This window comes from Capra hircus, chromosome 4 (genome assembly GCF_001704415.2).
Source record: "Capra hircus breed San Clemente chromosome 4, ASM170441v1, whole genome shotgun sequence".
Classification (NCBI taxonomy): Eukaryota; Metazoa; Chordata; class Mammalia; order Artiodactyla; family Bovidae; genus Capra; species Capra hircus.
This window is the reverse complement of record NC_030811.1, coordinates 41240684-41266785: the sequence shown is the minus strand read 5'-3', so window position 1 is coordinate 41266785 and position 26102 is coordinate 41240684. Positions and strand designations below refer to the sequence as shown.

Below are 26102 nucleotides of genomic sequence, written 5' to 3'. Positions count from 1 at the left end.
CACTGTTCACTTGGACACCTGGGTTGAAGGAGAAGGACTTAGAAATAACAACAACCCTTACACGTGAGGGCTTTAGATTTTATGAACAACCTTCATCTTTGTCACTTGGTCTCTTGGACAGCTTTATGGAGTAAATAGGTCTGAATCTTGTTGGCTTTATTGTATGTGTGAAAAAAAATCTGTTATGATTATAGTCATTTGTTTCTAGGTGAATCTATAAAATGTGGTTTCAAATGGGAAGGACAGCCAACAGGAAAGGAAGTAACGAGTGTGAACTTTGGGGAGTGGAGGTGGGGGTGGTCATGGACATGTGTGGATAAAAAGCAGCTCTGAGCTTTTTATCCACATACCCAGGAACGTGTGGGTATGTGGGATCACGAATGCATCTCAGTGACTGTGAGTGGATGGAGAAGGAGGGAGGTAGTCAGGTAAGTCACATGGTCATGATCATTGAGGAACTCACAGGTGGCACAGCTAAATGGGCCTCCCATTCCAATAAAGGTGGACAGAGAGTTCAGGTGTGTCATTGAGATGAACTGGACTTTTCTCGTTTCTTGATCCATGCTGTCGGTGTAATGATTGTATAAACTCAACTTTATTTGTGGATAGGAGAAAGACTCAGGCATTGAGAACTTCCAAATTGTGGCCGTCTAATCATTAGTAGTGGGGGTGCCCTAGAGGCAAATGCCATACTGGACCTTTGAGCACCATCCTTCAGCAGAAAGTGATCCCCTCAGATAATGCCATCTGATCTGTGCGCATAGAGCCAACGTCTTTGAGGACGTGTGTCCATTGTATGCCCAGTGGCCAATGTAAGATTTCAGGGAAAAGAGAGATACGAGAAAAATCAGGAATATTTTGGCACTTGCATTCTCATGAACTATGACATGTGAAGGAGAGTTTTTCTTTCCCCTTAGAAATAGGGGAGCCTGTCCCTTTTCTCTGATTTCCTTGCCTTCCTACAAGGGAATCATTTCACTTCATGTGCTTTGTTATTTTACAATCATGGTGAAAGAAGCACTTAAATAAACTCTCTGCTTAAAAGCTTTGTGTGTTGCTGCTTCCTGGTGCTTCATGGCAGTGAGAATTCAGGGTTTAAGGGGCAGGAAAGTGGAGCCTTTCAGGGCTCCCAGTGTGCAATCAACGTGCTGGAATTTCAATGGATTCCAAAGGCGTAACAATAATAGCATTAAGAACAGGCCAGGGCCTTTGATGTTATTGACAGAAAAAGGGGGAGTGGGGGCAAAGGGGCCCCTGTCATTTCTGTCATGAGCTTTTAAACTTTAGACCTCTAACCTTTTGTGTCAAAGAGCTTTTTCCATATGGGTGTTAGCAGGCTACTCAAGTCTCCTGAATTGCCTGGAGGATCCACATTTCCTGGTGGGAAAGGACATTCAGTGTCTTGGAAAAGACCCAGCGTAGGGTGGTTTTCTCTGAGTGCCCACCATTATCTGCCCCATCTTAGTGGGGTGATGGGATGGGATGGGGTGGGGACATTGCTTGTCTACATGAAGCGACTCCTGGCCCAGCAGGAGGCAGGCAGACTTGCGGGGCTAGAAGATGAAGATGAACTTCAGAGAGATGATTTAACTCAGGGCATGTAGGCCTTTGCCTGGAGTAGGCTCTGAACATGGGGAGGTCAGGGGGACCTGGAACTTGCACAGGCAGGATTCTGAAGAGATGGCAGGGCCTTTCAGGGCCCTAGTTTAGCCTGTTATTGTGGCCCACCAGGTAGTTGAAAGAGTCCTCCAGTGCTGTATGGACCTGGTCACTGCTGCTATTATTTGGCCTCCAGTCCAACCAGCACAGGCTTCCCTGGTGGCTCAGTCAGTAAAGAATCCGCCTGCAATGCGGGAGGCTTGGGTTTGATCCTTGGGGCAGAAAGATCCCCTGGAGGAGGGCCTGGCAACCCACTCTAGTATTCTTGCCTGGAGAATCCCCATGGATAGAGGAGCCTGGCGGGCTACAGTCCATGGGATCACAAAGAGTCAGACACAACTTGAGAGGCTAAGCACAGCACAGCAGCACATCCTGAAGGTCTTTGTAGGTTTTCCAGTGCCTTCAAGATACTGAGTTAGCCACAGATTTTGTTCAGGTTTTTCCATAAGATGGTACAGAAAAACCCAAATGAACTTCTTTGGCCAACCCAAAGAAGTTATTTCCCAAGGTTGACTTGGATGGGTGGCCCTCTCTGACTAGCAGCATCATTCTGTGCTGTGGAACTCTGCAGAACCTCTGAGCCTCAGCCCAGGCAGTTATTAATACCATGCAGAAGACCTGAGCTTATGTCCTGAGGGCTCTTCCTGGTTCCTGCTTCTGAACAGGATGGAGACTGAGATGGGCTCCTTGAAGGTGTTTAGGACCATCATATTGGGAGCGCCACTTCTGGTGGTGGAGTAGAGAAAACACCAACTTGGCCCTGGTTTCTATGACATTGGGGTTGTTCATTTAGCTTTTCTGAGCAGATCGTGAAATTTTTCCCTTCTTACCCCTCAAGATTGTGTGGTAATAGGAAAAAAGGAGAAACAGTACTTAGGAAGAATAATAATAAAGCCTTGGAAATGATGATTTTAGGGTTGTCAAGAAGATCCCATGAAGAAACAGACATGGGTATTATGAAACATAAAGCATTGTATTCTTTTGCTTTTACCTTTCTCAACCTACTTCTGCTAATTTTACAATATTTAAAAAAATGTTTTGGGGCTCTTGTTTTATATTTATTTATTTATTTGACTGTGCTGGGTCTTAGAGCACGTGGGATATAGTTCCCTGACCAGGCTTCGAACCCGGGCCCCCAGTGTTGGGAGCCCAGAGGTTTAGCCACTGGACCACCAGGGAAGTCTGCTGGAAGTACTTTTGTCAGTTGATTTATTTTGCTTAGGACACAACTTCTAGACCTCATCATTGTTGTTAATTGTTGGTTTACTCACTAAGCCAGGTGACTTCTGAATTCAGTCTGTCTCTAAGGTTTCTGTAGTTAGAGCTGAGATACCAAATGCTTTCCTGGAAACATTTCATCCTCTGCCTTCATTTCATCAGCATTATGAATCCCAATGTACATTTTCCAAACTATGAATTTGGCTTTTAAATTGTGCTGTGCAGGTGGTGCTAGTGGTAAAGAACCCCCCTGCCAATGCAGGAGACATAAAAGATGCAAGTTTGATCCCTGGGTCAGGAAGATCCCCTGGAGGAGGGCATGGCAGCCTGCTCCAATGTTCTTGCCTGGAGAATCCCATGAACAGAGGAGCCTGGTGGGCTGCAGTCCGTAGGGTCACAAAGAGTAGGACACAGGTGAAGCAACTTAAAAAAAAACTGATCGTTGAGATAAGAATATATCATTGGTAACCAATTTCCATATTTTAATGTCCATGCTTTCATAAGAAAATATACCAGTAGCATTAGTTAGTTAGTTCAGTTGCTCAGTTGTGTCCGACTCTTTGCGACCCCATGAATTGCAGCATGCCAGGCCTCCCTGTCCATCACCAACTCCCGGAGTTCACTCAGACTCACGTCCATCGAGTCAGTGATGCCATCCAGCCATCTCATCCTCTGTCGTCCCCTTCTCCTGCTGCCCCCAATCCTTGCCAGCATCAAAGTCTTTTCCAATGAGTCAACTCTTCGCATGAAGTGGCCAAAGTACTGGAGTTTCAGCTTTAGCATCATTCCTTCCAAAGAAATCCCAGGGCTGATCTCCTTCAGAATGGACTGGTTGGATCTCCTTGCACTCCAGGGGACTCTCAAGAGTCTTCTCCAACACCACAGTTCAAAAGCATCAATTCTTCAGCGCTCAGCCTTCTTCACAGTCCAACTCTCACATCCATACATGACCACAGGAAAAACCATAGCCTTGACTAGACGGACCTTAGTCGGCAAAGTAATGTCTCTGCTTTTGAATATGCTATCTAGGTTGGTCATAAATTTTCTTCCAAGGAGTAAGTGTCTTTTAATTTCATGGCTGCAGTCACTATCTGCAGTGATTTTGGAGCCCCCAAAAATAAAGTCTGACACTGTTTCCACTGTTTCCCCATCCATTTCCCATGAAGTGATGGGACTGGATGCCATAGTTCAAGTTAATGGAGTTGTCACTTAAATATAGTGACTCTTCATATATTTTCATGTAATTTCCCTTGGATAGTTTTGCAGGTTAGGTATATGGCTGTAAACCTTCTCTTATTTCTCTTTGCTTCCTTTCCCTCTCTTTATTTTTTTTTCTTTTATCTTGGCAGGAGAGCTAGAAACAACAAAAATATGATGGATACATATGGGATCATAGGCAAGGTGCATTCCAGAGACTCTAGGTGGAAGACTTCGTTGGCCAGCCAGTGGGCAGACGTGGCCTGTTGCTGCCATTGGTAATACAATGGACATGATTTTTCGTGGAAAAACTTGTGAAGATTAGTTGGGTAAAAGAAGTTAAAAGGGACCAGGAAGAGGAGAGATCAATTTTTTGTTCACTACCCAGGATATAATTGAGGTGGTAAAGACAGATTTCTTGTTAATTTACTTGCAGAGGGCTATTTATCATTTTCTTGTAGAAACACATAATTATGTTTGTAAAGGAGTATGGCCTGGATGGGTTTTGGTATGACTAGAGTGCAGTGCTGGGTAGCACTTAGATCTATTTAGAATATTAGATCAATTTAATATATCTCCTTGCTGCCACAGAAGAAATAATAGAAAGAGTGCTGTCTGTGTAGTGGGGAATGCCCATGGATATTCATACAAGAGGAATCAGCGACTTCCCCGTTGGGCCAGTGGTTAAGATCCACTGCAGGGGGCACAGGTTAGATCCCTTGTCAGGGAACTAAGATGCTAAAGCACTGCCTTGAGGCCAAAAAAAAAAAAAAAAAGAAAAGAAAAGAAAAAAACGGAAGGAGTCAGGAATGTCAGGAATGTTGGGTGGTTGCCAGAAGGTTAAAATTGTTTGGGTTTTGTAAATAACGTAGTTTTTTTAATCAGCTTTCTATGTTAACTTTGTGTATATTTTAGTTAACTTATAAGAAAACTTAAATTTGCAAATGTTAAGTGATTATTGCCATTATTTGCTAGATTTATAGTTAATTTAATCCATCATCATTTTTATCTTAGAATTTATTTGTGATAGGTTTTGCTAAAATCATAGAGTAAATTTTCTTTTCTGAGTAATTACCAGTGTGGACACTTCTATATATATTAAGTCACAAATTGGCATATCAGTATTTTACACATATGAAATATGTTGTCTCTCAAAAACTACACATCCATAAAGAAAAAAATTGGCATGTGTTTTTTCTGAATTGTAAACATTTCTGAGAATTGCTTTCTTGGGGTATACTGGGACAAAGTTCATCAAACTGTTTCTCGTAAGGGCCAGAAGGAAGTATATTCATTTTTTAAAAAGTATTTATTTATTTTTATTGAAATACAATTCCTTTACAATGTTGTGCTTTTGCTATACAATGAGGTAAATCAGTCGTATGCATACATATATCCCCTCCTTCTTGAACCTCCCTCCCACCCGCCCCTCATCCCCCTAGGTCATCACAGAGCCCAGAATTGAGCTTCCTGTGCTTATAGGAACTAGAGTTCCTATAGAGAGTGCAGTAAGTCAGAAAGAGAAAAACAACTAACATACATTGTGGTACATATGTAGAATCTAAAAAAACGGTACAGATAAACCAATTTCCAAGGCAAGAATAGACTCAGATGTGGAAGATGGACATGAGGGGGAAGGGGAGGGTGGGAGGGAGATTGAGATTGACATATATACACTTCCAGGTATAAAATATATTAGGTTTTATGGGCTGTATGTTTCTCTGTCTCAGCTCACCAAGGCAGTCACTGCAGTGTGAAAGCAACTATGGGTGGTATACGAACAAAACAGCACCTGTATCCTAATAAAACTTTATTTACAAAAACTGCCAGGTGCAGTAGTTTGCCTCCCATGACATATGCTCTACAAGTTAAGGTTCCTGCCGTGGTGTAAAGTGAAAAGTAATAGCTCTTTTTTACTGTAAGGCATCTCTCAGATGTCCAGAGTATACCAGAATTACAGTTTCTTAAAACTTGTACCACATTACAGCGGATCTTATAAACAAGATGGTCTACACTCCTGATTCTAGAGATACTGCCAGCTCCACACCACATACATGTAAGACCAGAAAGAAGATTCCTGATTCCCCATGAAATGCTTCATGGGATGATTCCAGCTGGATGCCCAGCAAATCCACAGTGGGGTCCCTTTGGGGTTCCACACCATAGATCCTGCTCATAGCATACCAACAGGACCACAGACTGCCTTATTACTTGATATAATCCTGGTCAGATACCCTGGGGCTGTCCTCAGAGAGGCCAGATCAGCCCCTTTCTGGTGCTCTGTGGTCCATAGGCATATTTCTGTCCATGGTATAATCCTGTTCACAGGCAGGAACATGAGGATGTTTGAACAGGGAGTCAGTCTGGGTGTTGGAGTCAGTCCACATAGTGATGTCTCCTTTAGGCCACTGAGCTCTGGAAAAGGTCTGTAGATGCCAAAGTGATGACTGGAGATGCCCAGATGGGAAGAGGCAGACATGAGGCCCAGGTGCCTCTCTCTCATCTTATTAGAGTGGTGAGGGTTCCTCTCTTCCCCTCTTGAGACCTCTCATTTGAGCTATGCTGGATGATTGCCTTGGTTTTGGCATCGTGGATGTTGCCCACATTGGGTTTTACTGTTTCTACCAATGGCAGGAGATTGAGTGAATTGGAGGGGACTGGACATTCCTACAGTCAAGGCTGATCCCAATGACAAGAAAAATCATTTCTAGTTCTCATCTAGAATAAATTCCAAAGTCAGTGAACAGATGACTTCAGGATTTAAATAAGCCAAGAGAATTTATGCCCTGGGCGGTTTACTCTTGTGGGTCCTCTCATACTGTTTCCTGGGCACTTTCAGTCCACTAAAGTATCATTTGGTGAATTACTCCTTCAGGGCACTAATGGAGCTGCCTTTGATCTCTCTTTTCTAATCTACAATTTTTGTATGTAAATTTCAAACCTTAAAAAGACAGTCTCCCCAAATGGCATCCAAGAGATCTCATAGCCTGAGGATATTAAAACTATTTCTTGAGAGAAGGATGCAACAACTGAAGATAAACCTCTGTGTGTCTTTCTCTGGCTACAGGTTTTATGATAACCCAGGCTATTGTAAGGAGACCCAAAAATCAATGCCTCTCATTCCTAATGAGACCCTCAATGCACAGCCTGATGACAGCCAGCATGAAATTGAATACCGACAACTACACGCAGCATAAATATTGTTACTATGCATTTCAATTTAAACATGCGTCAAGCCAATTACATATTTATGGGGTTTAAAGACTCTTCCACTTGCGCCTCGGATAATTCGCACTTGGCAAATCTCCCTTTAGTCTAAGAGGCATTTGGTCCAATAGTCAAACCCCTCGCGAGTCTGTAATAAATCATCTTTGCAACCCAAAGCATGGACAGTTGACTGCTTCCCACTGCTCTGCAGACTCACCCCCACCTGGTAGAATTTTAATTCCTTCAGTAAAATTGATTCCCCCAGTTCTGCACATTATTCTCCCTGTCTTCCATTTAGCCCGTTAGTTTGCTGACAGCAGAGTACACAGCACTTAGCAGCTGGTTTGTGGAACCATCAGTCAGGAAATTGTATGATAAATAGGAGGGAGCCAGGTTTAGTGGCACTTCCTTCTGCTTCAGCAGTTTTCGCCTGACTTTGGAAAAGTCATCATGTGGTGTTTTGTCAAGGGCCAGAGCAGGAGATGGCTGCGGTGCGGTGACTTATTACACATCCTCTTGAGTTATGATGCTCCACAGCTGTGCTGCTCATGTGTAAATAATAAACTGGGAGGTGGATAATTATGGTGGCTGCTGGCGACACAGGCCTGTTCTCGTCCTGTGGGTTTTCTTGGACAGCTTCTTGGGCCTCTGATGGAGCATATTGCGATCTTCCACACAGAAGCGACGAGATGCAAGAGAAGCGCTCCACATTTGAGGATTTGCCAGTGTCTTTTTTTTTTTTTTTTTTGAGATGTGTTAGGATTAATGTCATGTGATGCCACATATGTTAAAGGACATGCTTGTCCTGATTTTTATGCTTCGTCTCTACTGTTAAGCTGTGGTCAAGCGTGTCTTGAATTGGAAGAGAGCTGTTTCATTGCATTTACTCGAAAGCGGCTTAAGAGGTGTGATTTCCACTGATCACTGACATGAGGTGTAATTGTTTGCACAGACTTTATCAGTCCAGGAGAAGTTATTTTCAACTAAATCAAGAAGGAAACAAATAGGAATAAAAATGCTTAAACTAAAATCAGATGTCTTTGATCAAGTCAGATCGTATTCATATTTTTTGGTTCTTTATTTAACCTAATTCCAGAATGCAGGATTCATAAATTTTCTCGTAACATAAATAAACACTTTGAGAAAACAATTCTGTAAGATTCATCACATACTTAGTCAGAATTAACTTTTAAACTCACAAAACATACTCAACAGTGGGAAATAACTACTAAATGCCCCAATAATTACTAATTCTAATCCTAAATTCTTTCCTTTTAAATATTTTTGCAGTGCTTGATAATTTTCTCTCTCATTTTGAAAAGGAAGAGCGTGAGAGAGAGAAAGAGAAAGTGGGTTAAAATCCTGTTAAAATAATTTCGTAAAAATATAAAGATGACAGTGCCTTTTATATGTCCATAAGGGTCTTGCAGTTTTCCCTGGGGGTGAAGATTTATACTGCTTGGGTAAATGCTTTTCATTTTATAGAACTGTGTGCCTGGTTTTCACCCCCGATGCATATAATCACTGCAACATAATTATAAATACTCATATAAAAGATAACGACTGTTACTTTTTGGATATATGAGGCATATTTTGAAGGTATAATACCTGCCCACATTTTGAGCTCTTGTGTGTATGAAAAAAGTCTGGGGTTGTGCATCTTCATAATTCATAGCTGCACCCACATAGAGAAAAGCAGATATAGTTAGCACCCACTTATCTAGAGGAGAGAATTTAATCACACAGCCAAGAACCAAGAAATAAATAAGTGAAAGTATCTTCCAGGTCTGACAGAATTGTCACAAAGTCCCTCAAAACACCATTTAAAATGATGCACAGGGAAAACTTGAGGAGGTCGGTCAGATGGTACGAATCCTTAATTTACAACAAGTTCTAGTAGGTTTATTTCCCCAGTTTCCAAGAATGGACGACTGTGTTGAGTTTGAAGTCTGCTGGAGGCAAGCCCATGGGCATCAGCAGTGACTGCTAACAGGAGGAGAGGAGAACCACGCCCGGGGCCTGTTGGCCATCCACCTAAGCCCTGGTGCGCCAGACCCTGAACCGCAATGATTCATTTGGGATTGTTCAAAACTGAAGACCATGAAACATTCACTGAGTAGATTTCAGACTTTCAGATTCATGAAATAGATTACGCCATTCAATTTTATGTTGTTTTAGGAAGGATACATCAGTGTCTTCCAGAAGAGTTAAATGCAATAGGACGTTTGGGCTCTGCAGGATTCCTGGGTTACGTGGGACATTTAAACTTAGTGCACCAACTAGCAAGATTTGTGTTACAAAACAAAGCAAAACAAAAGAAAACAATTCCAACATCCTTTTATAATGTCCTAAGTGATGTATTTAAAATATAACTGTATTTTTCAGATGCACTTTATAAAACGTATCGCGTTTGATCGGGCAGTCAGCATGTCCCTATTGAATTTTCAGCATCATTGTACATCATGATATCACAGTGTCAATGATATGAGACAATACCAAGATGACTCCTTTCCTCCTTCAGTACCATTCCCTCCCCACTGCCCTTATCTCATAAGGAGCAAGTACAGTGGGCAGTGAGTAATGCACGTTTTCTGCACTGTAGAACCTCTTCTTCTGGGTTCTGTACCTGGTGGAGTTCAGCTTTGGGCACCTCCATAGTGCTGTCAGGGCTGTGATGTTGTATGTTAATAGTATTTCTCTCTTATTTTATTCTCCTAATCATATTCTTAGATTCTCAAAGGAGGCCAGCAGGAGCAAAGTCTTAAAAAAAAAAAAAACAGGAGGGGGAAGTAAAATAATCATTTTTTAAAAAAAAAAACAAAGGTTGTTATATTTGCATTCTAAAAGATGCTTGTTGGAGAAAATTTGGACAAGAGAAATGTATAGGAAGGAAAATGAAAACTACTTGAATTCAACAAGCACATGTATAATAGTCACCCCCAGGACTTAAGGAAACTCACAGTGGAGGATGCAATCATACCTTCGTCTATGTTTGACACACCCACTCCCCTGCCCCATGGGGAGGTTCTGTGTCACTTTTTCTAGCCATTCCTCGGGGCCTGTTCACAGTGTCTCATTTGGAATTGCTTTTACCGCCTACTACACTTCCCTGGTGGCTCAGAGCTTAAAGCGTCTGCCTGGAATGCAGGAGACATGGGTTTGATCCCTGGGTCGGGAAGATCCCCTGGAGAAGGAAATGGTAACCCACTCCGGTACTCTTGCTTGGAGAATCCCATGGAGGGAGGAGCCTGGTGGGCTACAGTCCATGGGGTCACAAAGAGTCGGACACAACTGAGCGACTTCACTCACTCACTCAAACTGGGCAAAATCTTCAGACCTTTCAAAGGAGCTCATAGCCCTTCTGAGGCCTGTTTGGTGTACACATCAATTCTTGGGAGTGTTCTGGGCAACAGTGGAGTGACAGCTACATGCAGGCTTCCAGGGCGACCACGTATGGAAGGTAATATTCACAACACGAGTTCTGGTGTATTTGCTGTTTTATCACCTCAGAGTTGTGAAGGCTCACCTCCTGATCTTGGACTTGTTTCTTTATTGCTTCTTGAAACTCAGGGAAAAATTTAGTATCGGGATTTTCCTCATGATAAAATCTGGTAAAGATATTTTCAGTTCTTTCAGTGAATCACTACTTAGAAAAAAAAAGTTTATTTTCAGATTTGTCAGAGATAATCAGGGCAAGTGGGAGCAGAAGAACTATTTTAAGTAAGTGTACACACAGAAACCTCAAAACAGTGATGACTGACCTGAGCCAGAGCAGGAGAGGAGGCCAAGGGAATGTTGGTCCAAGGGGAATGTTGGGGCTGCAGGAAAGGAACCCCAGTTTATTGCAAATGTCCCTCTGTCAGGCCATGTAACATCTCTGGCCAACCTATACATTTGCTGCCCTTGTGTTGGGATTCTGGAAGCCTGACCTAGGACAAGGAGGAGTGGGAGGGGGCATGCTTTTGAATTATTTAAGTGTGTGTGTGTGTGTTTGTGTGTGTGTGTGTCTACATGTGACATGGATTCTAGCAGGGACTTTTGAAAGAACTCCTTTCCTTACATGTGTGGGAGAGATGAAAACTAGTAGTGATATTATGTCTGTGTCTAAAATTCACGTCACACGACTTCCCTGGTGGTTAAAACTCCAAGCTCCCAGTGCAGGGCGTGTGGGTTCGATCCCTGGTCAGGGAACTACAGTCCACATGCTGCAATTAAAAGGCCTGCATACCACAACTAAGTCCGGGCACAGCCAAATAAATAAATAAAATATTAAAATTCATATGACAGTGTCATTTTAAAAATAAAAAATGAGGCATTCCCTGGTGGCTGAGTGGTTAGGACTCTCCAAACTTTTCATTGCTGAGCGTCTAGATTCAGTCCCTTGTTGGGAAACTAACATCCCACAAGCCATGTGATGAGGCCAAAAAAATAAATGTGGCCAAAAAAATAAATGCAAATAAAGAAGTGTTTTGGCGTCTCTTCCTCTTGGCTTGGTGGCTTCCTTCAGCCTCTGCACTCTGGCCAGTCTCTCTTCCAGGCTAGGGGCACATGATGTGCCTCTTTCTTGCTCTCCTGTCTGGGTTCAGGTTGCATTCAGTGGCTCTACTGTCTCATGTGCTGGTATTATTTGCTTGGTCCTGAACTTTCAAGAATTCTTCCACAAATTCTTCAGGTTAATTTCAGCATCAGTTGTGAAGACAGTGTGGCGATGGGGCTTCATGTATGGGAATTCTGTTTAAAGTGTTCTGTTTATACAGGTTGGACTTTCTTTCCTTTTCAGACCCTCCTCATCTCTTTCCTGCGTTCCATCCTCCTGTACCAATTGATGCCAGACACCACGAGGGCCGTTACCATTATGATCCGTCTCCGATCCCTCCGTTGCATGTGTAAGTATTACAACTTTGCCCAAAGAAACAGGACAAAATACTGGCTTTTACCATCTCACGATTTTTGTTACCAACACAGCTACTGGGCTTGGGAGCTGTGATAGAAGTCTAAGATTTACTTTTGAAATACGGCAAGCCTATCTGTTCCTGGACTCACTGAAGCACATCCTGCTGCTTCCTGAAGAATGCCTGTCATACGAGGTGGCTGGCACGTATTTCCTATATATTTTTGCTGACGTGTGCTCTGTGGCCTCTAAATACTAAATTAAAAAGCGGAGGCCTAATGGAAGATTCCCTCTCAGAATATGTATTTGGTCGAGTGAATTTGAAGTTTCTCATGCTCTGATTTCTGTTAATGGGAAAGCCCTGTTCCAGGGATCACAATGAGTCATAATGAAATTTTCATGGTAAATTTTCATAGCCCTTGTGGTGTCTACTCCAACAGTCACTTGATTGATGGGAATGTCACCCAAACAAAATGGCAAATGTGATCGAGCACATGGTTTACACAGAGATAAAAGGCAGGAATGAGGGTGATAACTAACACACATTAGAAAAGGAAGAAAAGACAGATATCATGTGATATTACTTATATGCAGAATCTAAAATAAAATGATATGAATGAACTTATTTACAAAACAGACTCTTAGAGAAAACAAACTTATGGTTGCCAAAGGTGAGGGGAGATAAATTAGGACTTTGGGATTAACATATACGTAGTACTGTATATAAAATAAATAAGCAACAAGGACCTACTTTATAGCACAGGGAACTCTGCCCAATATTCTGTAACAATCTAAATAGGAAAAGAATTTGAAAAAAAGTAGATATATGTGTAACTTTGCTATGCACCCGAATCTAATACAGCATTGATAATCAACTATTCTCTAATATAAAATAAATATTAAAAAAAGAAGACAAGGTCCTGGAGATAAATGTGGTATCACTCAGTTTGGAGGGAAAGAAGATCAGGTATTCAGGATAGCCTGCACCTAAGCTGAAATGACCTTATTTTGTAGTGTTGTCCAGAAAACTGATGTATACGGTAACAAGGGGAGTCAACCTTTGGGAGGGGCTGGCCCTTTGAATGGCCTAGATTTTACATTTAGTCATGTCTGGTAATTACCCTTCATTCTGAGACAGTAAAGTTAGAAAGCCCAAAAAATACTTTGAAGAATAATGCTAGTTATTTGGATGGTAGATTGCATCTCCAAGGCTATTCGTTACAGCTGTGTAATTACATATACGTCAAAGAAAAATGAAGTTGTTTTAAAACAAGTCCTCCTCTGTGAACAGAATTAATTGATATTAACAGCCCTAACTATATGCCCAAGTACACATATAATATTTTACCCACAGTTTTTTGGATCCATCTCCCATTACTGAACTGTAATTTCAGAGCAGATTTGCCTGGAGGTAAGTCATAAATCTGTGCTCAGACTTCTATAAGCATTAAAGGAGAAGTGGATATTTAGAGAGAATGCAGAAACTTGTGACTTATTCTTTGACATTTCATTGGAACATGAGTATTTTCAGGGTTCTAAAGCCTGCTAAAAATACATTCAGATAAAACCAACAGGCCCATTTAAAGCTCCCTATACAAAGGGAAGAAAACTCCAAATTCAGGCTGAAATCTGCCATGGAATTCATGCTGCTCTCCCAAAGTTTTGCAGTACCGATGGGACCCAAGCTTCTCAGATGAGGATGTGCTTTATGGTACAGAACCAGCAAGGGCCCACCGGACCTGGGAGATGCACAGGACTGATTTCACCCAGATTCAGGTGTCTGCAGTGATGAAGTAATTTGGATCAGATTTTCTATAGAATTTCAGAGTACTTCACTTTTCAAAACTCATCTTATAGAGAAATTTCAAAAAATGAATTCATATGATAGAATGAGAGTTTCCCTGGTGGCTCAGAGCTAAAGAATCTGCCTGCCAATGCAGGAGACACGGGTTCGATCCCTGGATTGGGAAGATGCCCTGGAGAAGGAAATAGCAACCCTCTCCAGTGTTCTTGCTTGGGAACTCCCATGGACAGAGGAGCCTGGTGGGCTACAGTCTGTGGTGTTGTAAGGAGTCTGACACGACTTAGCCACTAAACAACAAGATGATAAAATGAACTAGTTCCTCTGGGTTCATTATAGTTTGCCTTGTAGTTAAATTCAAATGTGAATTTGTCAATTAAAACCCCAAGTCTTGGTTCTTTGGCAGAATTGTAATAGCAAGCCCTTGTATAGATCACTGTTCTAGGTCGTGATTGCTGTATCTAAAGAATTCGCTTGCTAGAGATAAAAAACGGAGCTTCCCTGGTGGCTCAGACGGTAAAGCGTCTGCCTGCAGTGTGGGTTCGATCCCTGGGTTGGGAAGATCCCCTGGAGAAGGAAATGGCAACCCACTCCAGTACTCTTGCCTGGAAAATTCTGTGGACTGAGGAGCCTGGTAGGCTACAGTCCATGGGGTCGCAAAGAGTCGGACATGACTGAGCGACTTCACTTTCACTTAGAGATAAAAACACCATGGGATAAGACAGGTCAAGTTTGGAGGATTCCAGGGAAGAGGGTTGCATTTCCTATATGACTGCTGAGCTGGGATTTTTGTAGATTTTAGTATTGTTGACCCATTGTATCTTTGGGGGGTTCTACATTCGAGGATTCAACCAACCTTGGATTAGAAATATTGGAGAAGCAAACCCCAGAAAGTTCCAAAAAGCAACACTTGAATTTCCAGCACGCTGACAACTATTGACGTAGCATTTCCATTGTATTGGGTACTATAATTAATCCAGAGATGACTGAAGTTTCCAGGAAGACTTGCATAGGTTATATGCAAACACTATGCCTTTTTATGTAAAGGATTTGAAGATCTCTGGATTTTAGTATCTGTGATAGTCCTGGAACCCTTCAGATACTGAGAGATGATTATACTTCCTGCTTTTTCAGCCAAGCTTTAGGATCATTTAGCAGCAATTGACTAAATTGTTCTCTAGCTGTCTAAATGTTTAGAAACCCAAGATTCATCCTATAAAGCTGGTAGATAATCCTGAAGCTCCAAAGAGAAGCTCTGGAAGGTGCTGGGAGGATGTCATTGTCTCCTGGGACTGCTGGGCATTGCAGAGTCCTGGATGGAGACACTGAACTTACGAAGTAGTCTCTGGGAAGCTGGGGGTCTCATCTCTCTGCTTTTATAACATGACATTTTCCCTGCATTACGCTCAATGGTCTTCCCTCCCTGCATGGCAGACTCCTGCTTAAACTCCTTATCCTCAAGGCCTAACTCATTCTCTCTCTCTCTCTTTTTTTTTTTTCCTATTTTTTGGCCAGGCAGCGTGTGATCTTAGTTTCCTGACCAGAGACTGAATCCGCACCCTTGCAATGGAAGCGCAGAGTCTTAACTACTGAACCTGCAGGGAAATTCCTCAAGGCCTATTTCAGATATCACCTTTGCGGGCAGTCTCAAAGGTTGTTCCTAGAGGCTGTTCCTTAAGCACCTTGTGTGCCTTTATTGCAGACGAATACTCTTGTCTGATCAGTCATTGCTTAGTGGTCCCGTACCTGCTATATTTGCAGGCAGTCACTTGTTCAGGTGCCTAGTTTAATATGCTCCATAGACCTCCAAAGGGTCCAGTCTGGAAACAGTGGACTAGCAGTCAGAGAGCTTGAATTGTGCTCTTGCTTTGCACTTGTTGGTGCTGGGAATTGGCAACCTACAATTTCCATATATTAGTTCCATTCCATGAAAATGAAGTTACCTGCCTTACCCGACTCTCCAAATTGCAAATCGAAGAGTTCAGTGGAATCATGTTCTTGTGAGCACCCTTGAAAGTAGGATGCTCTAAGCAAATACAGAGAGTTAGCATCCAGACCATTGGGGGCCTGACAAACACTCAGAGATTCTATTCTGGCCTGGCTCAATCTTGAATCCCTGGGATGCTTTGGCACCTTCTTAGATGCAAGTGTAGATATGCCTGTGACAGATCATTTTAGGGGTGGAGGGTAATGTAGGTAAATATGACTTGGTTACTGAAATCTTCAAAGCACATCTTTGCTTAGAGGATAACCCGGAAAAGTAAAGTGATTTTATCTAGAAGTTGAATTCCAAAATGCTTGCTTTATAATTAGCTTCTAGACAATGAAATAAAGTGAGCTTACTGATTTTTTAGAATAAATATTTTTAATTGTAAGTAGACAAAATTGGGGAATAGTCTCACTGTTTCATACACATGATTGTTCTGGTGCCAGTGTAATGAATTAAATGGTAAGTCTCTTGGAAACAGGACGTGTGTTGATGATGGAAATGCCAACAGATCTCTGTTTAGAAGGATGGCAGGCACTGCGATAATTATGCTATCATATCCTATCATTAATGATTCTATTGAAAGAGGTTTATAAATTGCTCTTCTTTTTAGATAAACCACCCTATATTAAGGCATCAACGATATGGCGCAGAATTAAATTAAAATCTCATAAAATGAAATATGCTCTGTATTAGCTGTTTGACACTTAATTTGCCTCTGAATGAGTAGAGGAAATCACAAATTAACCTGCCTTTGTTTTTCCAACCATGGCTTATTAGGTGTTAGAACAACTGCAATTACAGCCTAATAATAACCACCAAGCCTTATAAATATGTGCGGAAATACGTCAGTTTGTGTTAAAGAACCCAGTTTGTTAAGTGGAATGCCTTTCTTTAGCTTACACGATTTACTCTCACAGAGTTTATGGTTAGGCAGTATAGACAAGAGTATAGAAACTTAAATTGTTCCAAATACAGTTCTCAAAATAATGTTATAATTTATAGTATTTTCTTTCTTAACTTAAAAATCATGAATTTCAGTTCAGGATTTTAAAGTGAGATATGAAATGTTAATGTCGTCTTTTCCTGAGTTGTCATGTAAAGATTGTCATAGAAAATGTATAATTCCTACATTATGTTTATTTAATTCAAGCAGTTTGAAAATTAAGAAACACTGGATATGGGGCATATCCGGTTTTCTTCTGAAAGTTATTCTTCACTGAATTCACCAGAACTTACATTCAGTAGATAATTGGAGCATCTTGTTCTCTCTCAAATTATTTGTTTTGACCACAGAGTTCATGTTTTATTAAGCCATGGAGAAAAGAGTACAATGTTTTACAAAAATATTAATGAGTAAATTTTATATGTTGCTGAGATCATTGGGAGCGTAAATAACAGCACCTGGAATCTGTAGCCACATAGTGCTGGTGGGAATTTCATGTGGCTGTTTCTTGGTCTTGGCCTTATCTCTGTTTCCTGCTCCATCAGGGCTGTGGGTTGCACAACTCCAGGAGGCATTGTTTGTTGTAGCCTATGGGGATGGATGATGTTCTCTAGGCTAACGATTACTACTTATTTTAAAATCCCACTTGGAAATTTAAACGATTGGGATATTGCATCCCTCTGCCCTAGAAACAGTTGTTTCAAGTGACTGCTTTCACTTGCATTTTGAGTGTATGCTTGTTTTCTTGGCTTTACTGTTAGAGCACATTTCAGCATGGGCTTACTTTTGAAAGCTGCTGCTGCTGCTGCTAAGTCACTTCAGTCGTGTCTGACTCTGTGCGACCCCATAGACGGCAGCCCATCAGGCTTCCCTGTCCCTGGGATTCTCCAGGCAAAAACACTGGAGTGGGTTGCCATTTCCTTCTCTAGTGCATGAGAGTGAAAAGTGAAAGTGAAGTTGCTCAGTCGTGTCCGACCCTTAGCGACTCCATGGACTGCAACATTCCAGGCTCCTCCATCCATGGGATTTTCCAGGCAAGAGTACTGGAGTGGGATGCCATTAGACAGGGTGTATTCATAGAAACCCAAATTATAAAGTTTTAATTCCACATTCATTCTGGATTTTCACTTGAGAAAAAAATATTGATCTTTTACATAGAGTTATTTTGAGCCAAAGTTTTCTCATTTACGGACCAGTATGAATTGAATTTTGGATGGTCCGTCTGCTTCTTGCTGAGCTCGGCAATTTATTTTTTTCAAAGCAGAATCAGCCTCAGTTACTAATTCATGACAATAACTAAAGCCCCACAGATGTTGCCACTGGAGCTGAGAGCTATCCTTGTCGTGAGCTATGAATGCGAGCAGCATGGCTCCCTAAGCCAGTGCTCTGACAGACTGTCGCATTTCACCATCCACTTTACTGATTCATTTTAGAAAATCAGCTTCATCTTTTCTCTCCTGGGGGAAATGAGCACTCATGTTCTCTTCGACACAGCAGCTCTTTTTTTTTCCTCTCTTAGTTGAGTCAATGTGCCTCTTTCTAAGACTGCCTAACTCCCTGGAATTATTCCACCTAAGTAAGAAGAGCTGTTCCTCCCTCCAAAAGTGGTCCACTTCCTGGCACCTGGAGAGAGGACAGTACATGGTAGATCATTAATATTAGCTCGGAAAGAGAGGGCTTTGAAAATAAGTAAGGCTTCCCTCAACCCTTTTAGAGTTAGAGCTAGGAGATGAGTAGCAAGTTTGGAGTCTGAATAAATACATTTCTTTCCAGACAAAGAAATCTCTAAGAAAAGATAGATCATTATGGTAAAAGCTTAGAGAAAGAAAGAGGCAGTGGATGACCAGAACTACTACACAGTTCCTCTCTGTCCTCTCCTCCCTCCCTCCCTAGATTCAGCACCAGTGTGAGCTAGCTACTCTGCCTAGTGGAGCTCCTCCAATAACTATTCAGAAGCAGCCTTCAGTCTAGCCGTCTACTTAAACTTTGTGATGGGCTCCTAATGTATAACAGTGATTGCATTCTTTTCAGTCCCAGGAAAGTCTCCAGTAAGATGCAGAGACTGAGCAAGACTTTGTGTTTGGGGGCATAACTGGCTTGGGATATTTTAATAGTGCAGTTAAAGATCAACAAAGGCAAGTCCTTTCTCCCCTCCTGTGTTTGTGCTCTACCCTAATATTAAGACTGATAAAGTGTGATGACATCTCAGATTTCAGGCATGCTTCATTTTACTATGCTTCTCTTTATGGTGCTGGCAGATGTTTCACTTTTTACAAATGGAGGGTTTGTGGTAACTGTGTTTTGAGCAAGTCTATGGGCACATCTTTCCAACAGCACTTGCTCACTGAGAGTTAGCATTTTTTTACAAAATATTTTTAATGAAATATTTTTAAATTTAATGAATATTTAATAAAATATTTTACTGAAAAAACACTGACTATTTTTAAACATAAAGCTGTTACACACTTAATAGATTCAAGTTAGGGTGAACATAACTTTTATATGCACTACTACATGGGTGCTCAGTCATGTCTGACTCTGTGACCCCATGGACTTTAACCCACCAGGCTCCTCTGTCCATGGAATTTCCCAGGCAAGAGTACTGGAGTGGGTTGCCATTTCTGTTCCAGGGGATCTTCCCGATCCAGGGATTGAACTCATGTCTCCTGCATCTCCTGCAATGGCAGGCAGATTCTTTACCACTGCACCACCTGGGAAGCCTTTATATGCATTGCGAAATCAAAATATTCATGTGATGCACTTCATTGTGATATTTGCTTTATTATAGTGGTCTGGAATTGAACCCCCCATATCTTGCAGGTAGGCCTGTGTGTCAACTACTGTAGCTAACACTACACTTGTACACTTTGTAACACTCACTTCTACCCTAAGAAAAGAAAAAAAGAAAATGAACTAGGTTATAACCACATGTCTTACAGGTAAAGACCATCTGTGTATGTCCTTGAATTTGCTAGGCTGACTCCGTGCCTTTACAGAGTGACTTCTGGATAGTTATTGCTTTCCATGATGATAATGGATTTTCCTTTTTCAGGCCAGTACAGGATGACTGCCATCCTCTTTGTTTTTATTTTTTTACTTTGGTGGAGTGTGTCATCTCCTGCCAACAAAATTAGCACACTTAGGACTCAAAAGAACACAATGACTACTGAAGATGGTGTTAATATAAATGCCTATTGCAGTGTCAGATGCTGTTCACCACCAAATACATCATGTGTGCTTGCTAAGTCACTTCAGTTGTGTCCGACTCTTTGTGACCCTATGGACTATAGCCTGCCAGGCTCCTCTGTCCATGGGATTCTTCAGACAAGAATACTGGAGTGGGTTGCTATGCCCTCCTCCAGGGGATCTTCCCGACCCATGGGATTGAACCCATGTCTCTTAAGTTTCCTGCATTGGCAGGCAGGTTCTTTACCACTAGCGCTACCTGGGAAGCCTAATATATCGCCTGACATCAAATCAGTTCCTAGTTAAAGGTCCGAAGTCACCTTATGTGACTGAGTACCATTTAACATCAATAGCTGCCTTCCCAGACCTCTCACGTGGAAATAAAATTAATGAAATTAGCAATCTTTAATTGATAATATAATATGGGATACCAAAATTCCAAATATAAGGGTAAAAAAAGAAATGACTCAGCCATTCACAATAAAAAATATATATATATAATAATGGCCATGACTATAAAATGACATTTTTCAGTACTTACTGTGAGCATAGTTTTAGAGACTTTACAAAACTATCTCATATAATAGAATAGCCAGCCCTATGATGCAGTCATTATCAATAGCCTCTTTTCCAAGATATGGAAACCTTGACATAGAGAAGTTAATGGTCGTGGTTATTTAAATCTAGACATCAGACACTACATTCCTAGCACTTGACTTTCATCCTCTCCTCATGAAGATGAACGCTAGAGCCTGTGCTGCTACAGTTTATTTATATGTATGTGTGTGTGTGCATACTAAGTCGCTTCAGCTGTGTCCCACTCTTTACGACCCTGTGAACTGTAGCCTGCCAGACTCTTCTGTCCATGGGATTCTCCAGGCAAGAATACTAGAGTGGGTTGTCATGCCCTCCTCCAGGGGATCTTCCTAGCCCAGGCATCGACCCTGTGTCTGCATTGGCGGGCAGATTCTTCACCACTAATGCCACTTGGGAAGCCTATGTATATATATGAGGAGCCTGGCAGACTACAGTCCATGGAGTCATACAAGAGTCAGACATGACTTAGTGGCCAAACAACAACAATAGTGATTATATATATATATATATAGAAATTTTGAATGTCACAGACTGTCATTGTCTTCTGCAAAATTCTAAGTTAATAATATGAGAGTAATGAGAAAAGCTAGTAAAACCTTTATCTGTAGCTGCCAGCTCCCCCCACCCCACAATTAGATATACATCAAGGTTTGCTACTGTAGAACTTGTGATGCCTAACATCTGGACATTGATATAAATAGCTGCATGGAATGTTCGGTGAATTGTAACTCATCACTTGGTAGAACTGTTGAAAAATACTTAATAGTGGCATTTGAGAGGACCATAAGAAAACGTGGATAAATAATGATCAATGATTACAACTGTATACTCTATAAAATGTAAGCCATATTGGATGAGATTGCAACATATATCTGCCTGGAACCTTCTTCCCTTAGGTGTCCATGGCTTGCTCCCTTGCTTCATGCATTTCCCTGCACAGACATCTCCTTATCAGAGAGGTCTTTGGTTAAGAACCTCTAATGACTAGGGATTGCCAAACTATGGCCTGTGAACTATCCAGCCAGGGTCTGTTTTTGTAAATAAAGTTTTATTGGAATCCAGTGACTGTCACTTGTTTACTATTGTCTATTCTATGACAGCTTTAGCAATCAAGGGCAGTGTTGAGTAGCTGAGATAATGAACAAATCCTGTAACACGAGTTTGCCAAGAGCTGATCTAAATTAACACATTCTTTCTAACCTCACTATCCTCTTTCTCTGCTTTATTTTTCTTTCTTTCTTTTCAGTTGGGGTATAGTTGCTTTACAATGTTGTGTTAGTTTCTGCTGTAAAAAACATGAATTATCTATATGTATACGTATATGCCCTCCCTCGTGAGCTTCCCTCCCACCCCCTTACCTCCATCCCATCCATCTAGGTCATGTCATTCTCCTGTTTTAAACTTCTAGGCTACTTTTCATTGCTATTCCCAACATTTCTCACTGTATATCATAACAGTTCAAAAAAAGAAAATGTCTTATTGTTTGGTTATCATTTCTCATGATCAACTAAATAACTGTAAGTTCAGTTCAGTTCAGTCGCTAGTCGTGTCCGACTCTTTGCGACCCCATGAATCGCAGCACGCGAGGCCTCCCTGTTCATCACCATCTCCCGGAGTTCACTCAGACTCATGTCCATTGAGTCCATGATGCCATCCAGCCATCTCATCCTCTGTCGTCCCCTTCTCCTCCTGCCCCCAATCCCTCCCAGCATCAGAGTTTTTTCCAATGAGTCAACTCTTCGTATGAGGTGGCCAAAGTACTGGAGTTTCAGCTTTAGCATCATTCCTTCCAAAGAAATCCCAAGGTTGATCTCCTTCAGAATGGACTGGTTGGATCTCCTTGCAGTCCAAGGGACTCTCAAGAGTCTTCTCCAACACCACAGTTCAAAAGCATCAATTCTTCGACACTCAGCCTTCTTCACAGTCCAACTCTCACATCCATTCATGACTACTGGAAAAACCATAGCCTTGACTAGACGGACCTTAGTTGGCAAAGTAATGTCTCTGCTTTTGAATATGCTATCTAGGTTGGTCATGACTTTTCTTCCAAGGAGTAAGCATCTTTTAATTTCATGGCTGCAGTCACTATCTGCAGTGATTCTGGAGCCCCCCAAAATAAAGTCTGACACTGTTTCCACTGTTTCCCCATTATTTCCCATGAAGTGATGGGACCGGATGCCATGATCTTTGTAACTATAAAGCCTGCCTCATTTTCAAGCACCACCTTAGACCATCTACATCCACAGTTCCTAGTCTAAGTATGAAAATATAGTTGAGTTTCAATTCCTAAACTTTAAAAATTTTAATGAGCTGGCAGATGAACCCCCACACACTTTACTTTGCATTAAGAAATGAACACAAAACAAAGACAAGGTGCTCTAAGGGCATATGACTTTTTTCTGTTTTGCAATATTCCTTTTTTAAAAAAATGAAACCGTTGATTTACAGTGTGTTAATTTCTACTGTATAGCAGAGTGATGCAATTATACATATTAGTTCAGTTCAGTTCAGTTCAGTCGCTCAGTTGTGTCTGACTCTTTGCAATCCCATGAACCGCAGCGTACCAGGCTTCTCTGTCCATCACCAACTCCCAGAGCCTACTCAAACTCATGTCCATTGTGTCGGTGATACCATCCAACCATCTCATCTTCTGTCATCCCCTTTTCCTCCCGCCTTCAATCTTTCCCAGCATCAGGGTCTTTTCCAAGGAGTCAGTTCTTCACATTAGGTGGCCAAAGTATTGGAGTTTCAGCTTCAGCATCAGTCCTTCCAATGAATATTCAGGACTGATTTCCTTTAGGATGGACTGGTTGGATCTCCTTGCAGTCCAAGGGACTCTCAAGAGTCTTCTCCAAGACCACAGTTCAAAAGCATCAATTCAGCGCTCAGCTTTCTTTATAGTCCAACTTTCACATTCATACATGACTACTGGAAAAACCATAGCTTTGACTAGATGGACCTTTGTTGGCAAAGTAATGTCTCTGCTTCTTAATATGCTGTCTAGGTTGGTCATAGCTTATAGGCATGCATTCTTTTTCCTATTCTTTTCCATTATGGTTTATCACAGAATATTGAATCCTTTTTATCCATTCTATATACAGTAGTTTTGTTTTGCTATATTTCTAATGACTGAAATATTGAAGTTGGTCATTGGTTACAGAGAAAGCAGGCCCTAATTGTAGTGCATATTCACAGAGTGAGTGCCAGCTTCTTGGATAAATTCCTGTGTTCTTTGTGCTGTGCTCAGCAGTCCGGCCCTGAGCAGATATTGACTGAAGGTATTCACTGCCACTGAACCAGAAGTGGCCAGCTCTATAGAGCCTGCTGTTCAGCCTGTTGCAGGGGCCTGGGGGGTACTGGACTGTAACAGACTTTTTTCTGTGAGTACAATGCTCCCACTCATGTTAAGCTTGGCTTCAAAGAAAACAGAAATTTACTGCCATCATTGTATTTATTTTTCAGAGTTTGCAGTAGAGAAAATTGAACTTTCACAGAATTTGTCCCAATGGGAAGGCACTTTCTGGTTAGTTTTTAGGGTGATGAATACCACCCAAAATCCAAGCTGCCTGCAGCTCTTCCTCCGTGGTCATCTGTCCTTCACTTAGGTAACTGAACCCGCTTTTTCCACCTAAACAAAGACATGCCATTTCCTATAGCTGCTCAGCAGGCTGAGTTTTATTTCAGACCCTTCCTCAGAAGAACAAAGGCCAGAGACACAGGGCTGGCTGTCACTCATTTCTTTTTGTTATTGTTGCATCCCCACCCCTGCCCCCAGCAAAATTCATGCATTAAAATATATATATATATATATATATATATAGTATTCACAGATTTGTTTCCAGGAACCTGCTTGCTAACTTTTTGAATCCCTGAGTGACAAATTAGCTAGACTTTTGCATTTTTGATGATCCGAGTCAACTAAGCACACAAAAGGAAAGAGCAAGAAAAAGGTCTGTCTTCAAACTCATTCTCTGAGTCCTAGGGTAGTGATATGTTTGCAGAACATATATTAGATAACTATATTGAAAAGAAATTTGAAAAACGATATGGACCATTTTTTTTTAGTTCCGATGTGATCTTTGTAAGAGGCATGTGAGAACAGTAACGGACATCATTACTTTGAAGTTGGGGAAAATGGACCAGTTAAATGACTTATTGGTCCCATGTTTACCTCCTGCACTAACCTAGCTGAACTGGTGGTAACTGCGTCAATGTTTATTACTCTGGAGTTAAAACTGCAAGTGTCGTGTGAAAGTTGTACCCACACCTGGCGCCTGTCTCTCCTTTCCTGTTGTCTCTCGCTCTCTCCTCACACAGGCTAGCAAAAGGAATGCAGAAATATAAGGAGTGGCAGAAGCTGCCTTAGGTCAGAAGAGTAAAGTCCCTCAGTATCCATGGAGAATTGACTTCAAGATCCCCTCAGGTACCAAAATCCAAGGATGCTCAAATCCCTTATATAAAATGACATGGTATTTGCATATAACCTATGCACATCCTCCCATAAACTTCAGATCATCTCTAGATTATTTACAATACCTAATGCAATGTAAATTTTACATAAAAAATAGTTGCCAACGTATTGCAACTTCCAAGTTTTGCTTTTTCGAACGTTGGGGAATTTTTTTCCCCAGAATATTTTCTCCACATGGTTGGTTGAACCCACAGTAGTAAAACATTTCCAGTAAAGAAAAAAAGAAAGATCTCTAACCTAAAGCTATAGATTTTCTTCTAACCTACAGCCATTAATATTCTGATATGAAACATCCCACATATTTATGTTATAAATATTTACAACATTTTTATCCAATTGCAAAGAGATTACAATTTCATTAAAAATTCTCCATTGGGACTGTTATAGGGGGTAGAGGCTTAGCTTCCATCTAAAAATAAAAATGAGTTTATTAATATCAGGATGAATGGTATATAGAGTGGCGGTTGAAGGTGATCTTGTAGAAGTTCACCTGTGAGAGTCCCTCAGTGACAGTTGCTAGTGGGTACTTGTGAATAGTTCCTAAGGAACCTGATCCCCCTTAGACCTCAGTTATCCCTAACTAGTAAGAGCTTCTGCCTAAGGGAATTCCATGAAATGAACTCAGTGCATTAAGCAATACCCAGAGCCTGACAAGGTTCATGTGTATCTTCTACTATCTAGAATATGTTAAAAACTTACCAGAGAATCACCGTCTTCTAAATACATTCAAATGGTATCCAAATATTGTGAAGTCCATCGGAAGTGAACAGTGTCTTTATTATGTGAAGTGAGAAAAGAGATGCATTGGCAGTTAAATGATCAGCCTCATTTGCCACACAGATTGCTAAACCCTGTTGCTGAAATAAGATTCACATCTTTAAGACAGGGTCCAGAGAAAGCATCTCCAGCTTCCTAAAATGCTTCTTGCCTGTATTCAAAGTG

At 41.3% G+C, this 26102-nt stretch overlaps 1 protein-coding gene across 1 annotated transcript in view; it reads left to right on the top strand.

The window, feature by feature from the left end:
* The window catches only part of GLI3 (GLI family zinc finger 3), a 314645-nt gene that overhangs the window by 158032 nt on the left and 130511 nt on the right, over nucleotides 1-26102 (top strand). The window contains exon 4 of the mRNA XM_018046999.1: nucleotides 12062-12167. Within this exon, the coding sequence (XP_017902488.1) occupies nucleotides 12062-12167 (106 nt within the window). The remainder of the gene's footprint in view (nucleotides 1-12061; nucleotides 12168-26102) is intronic.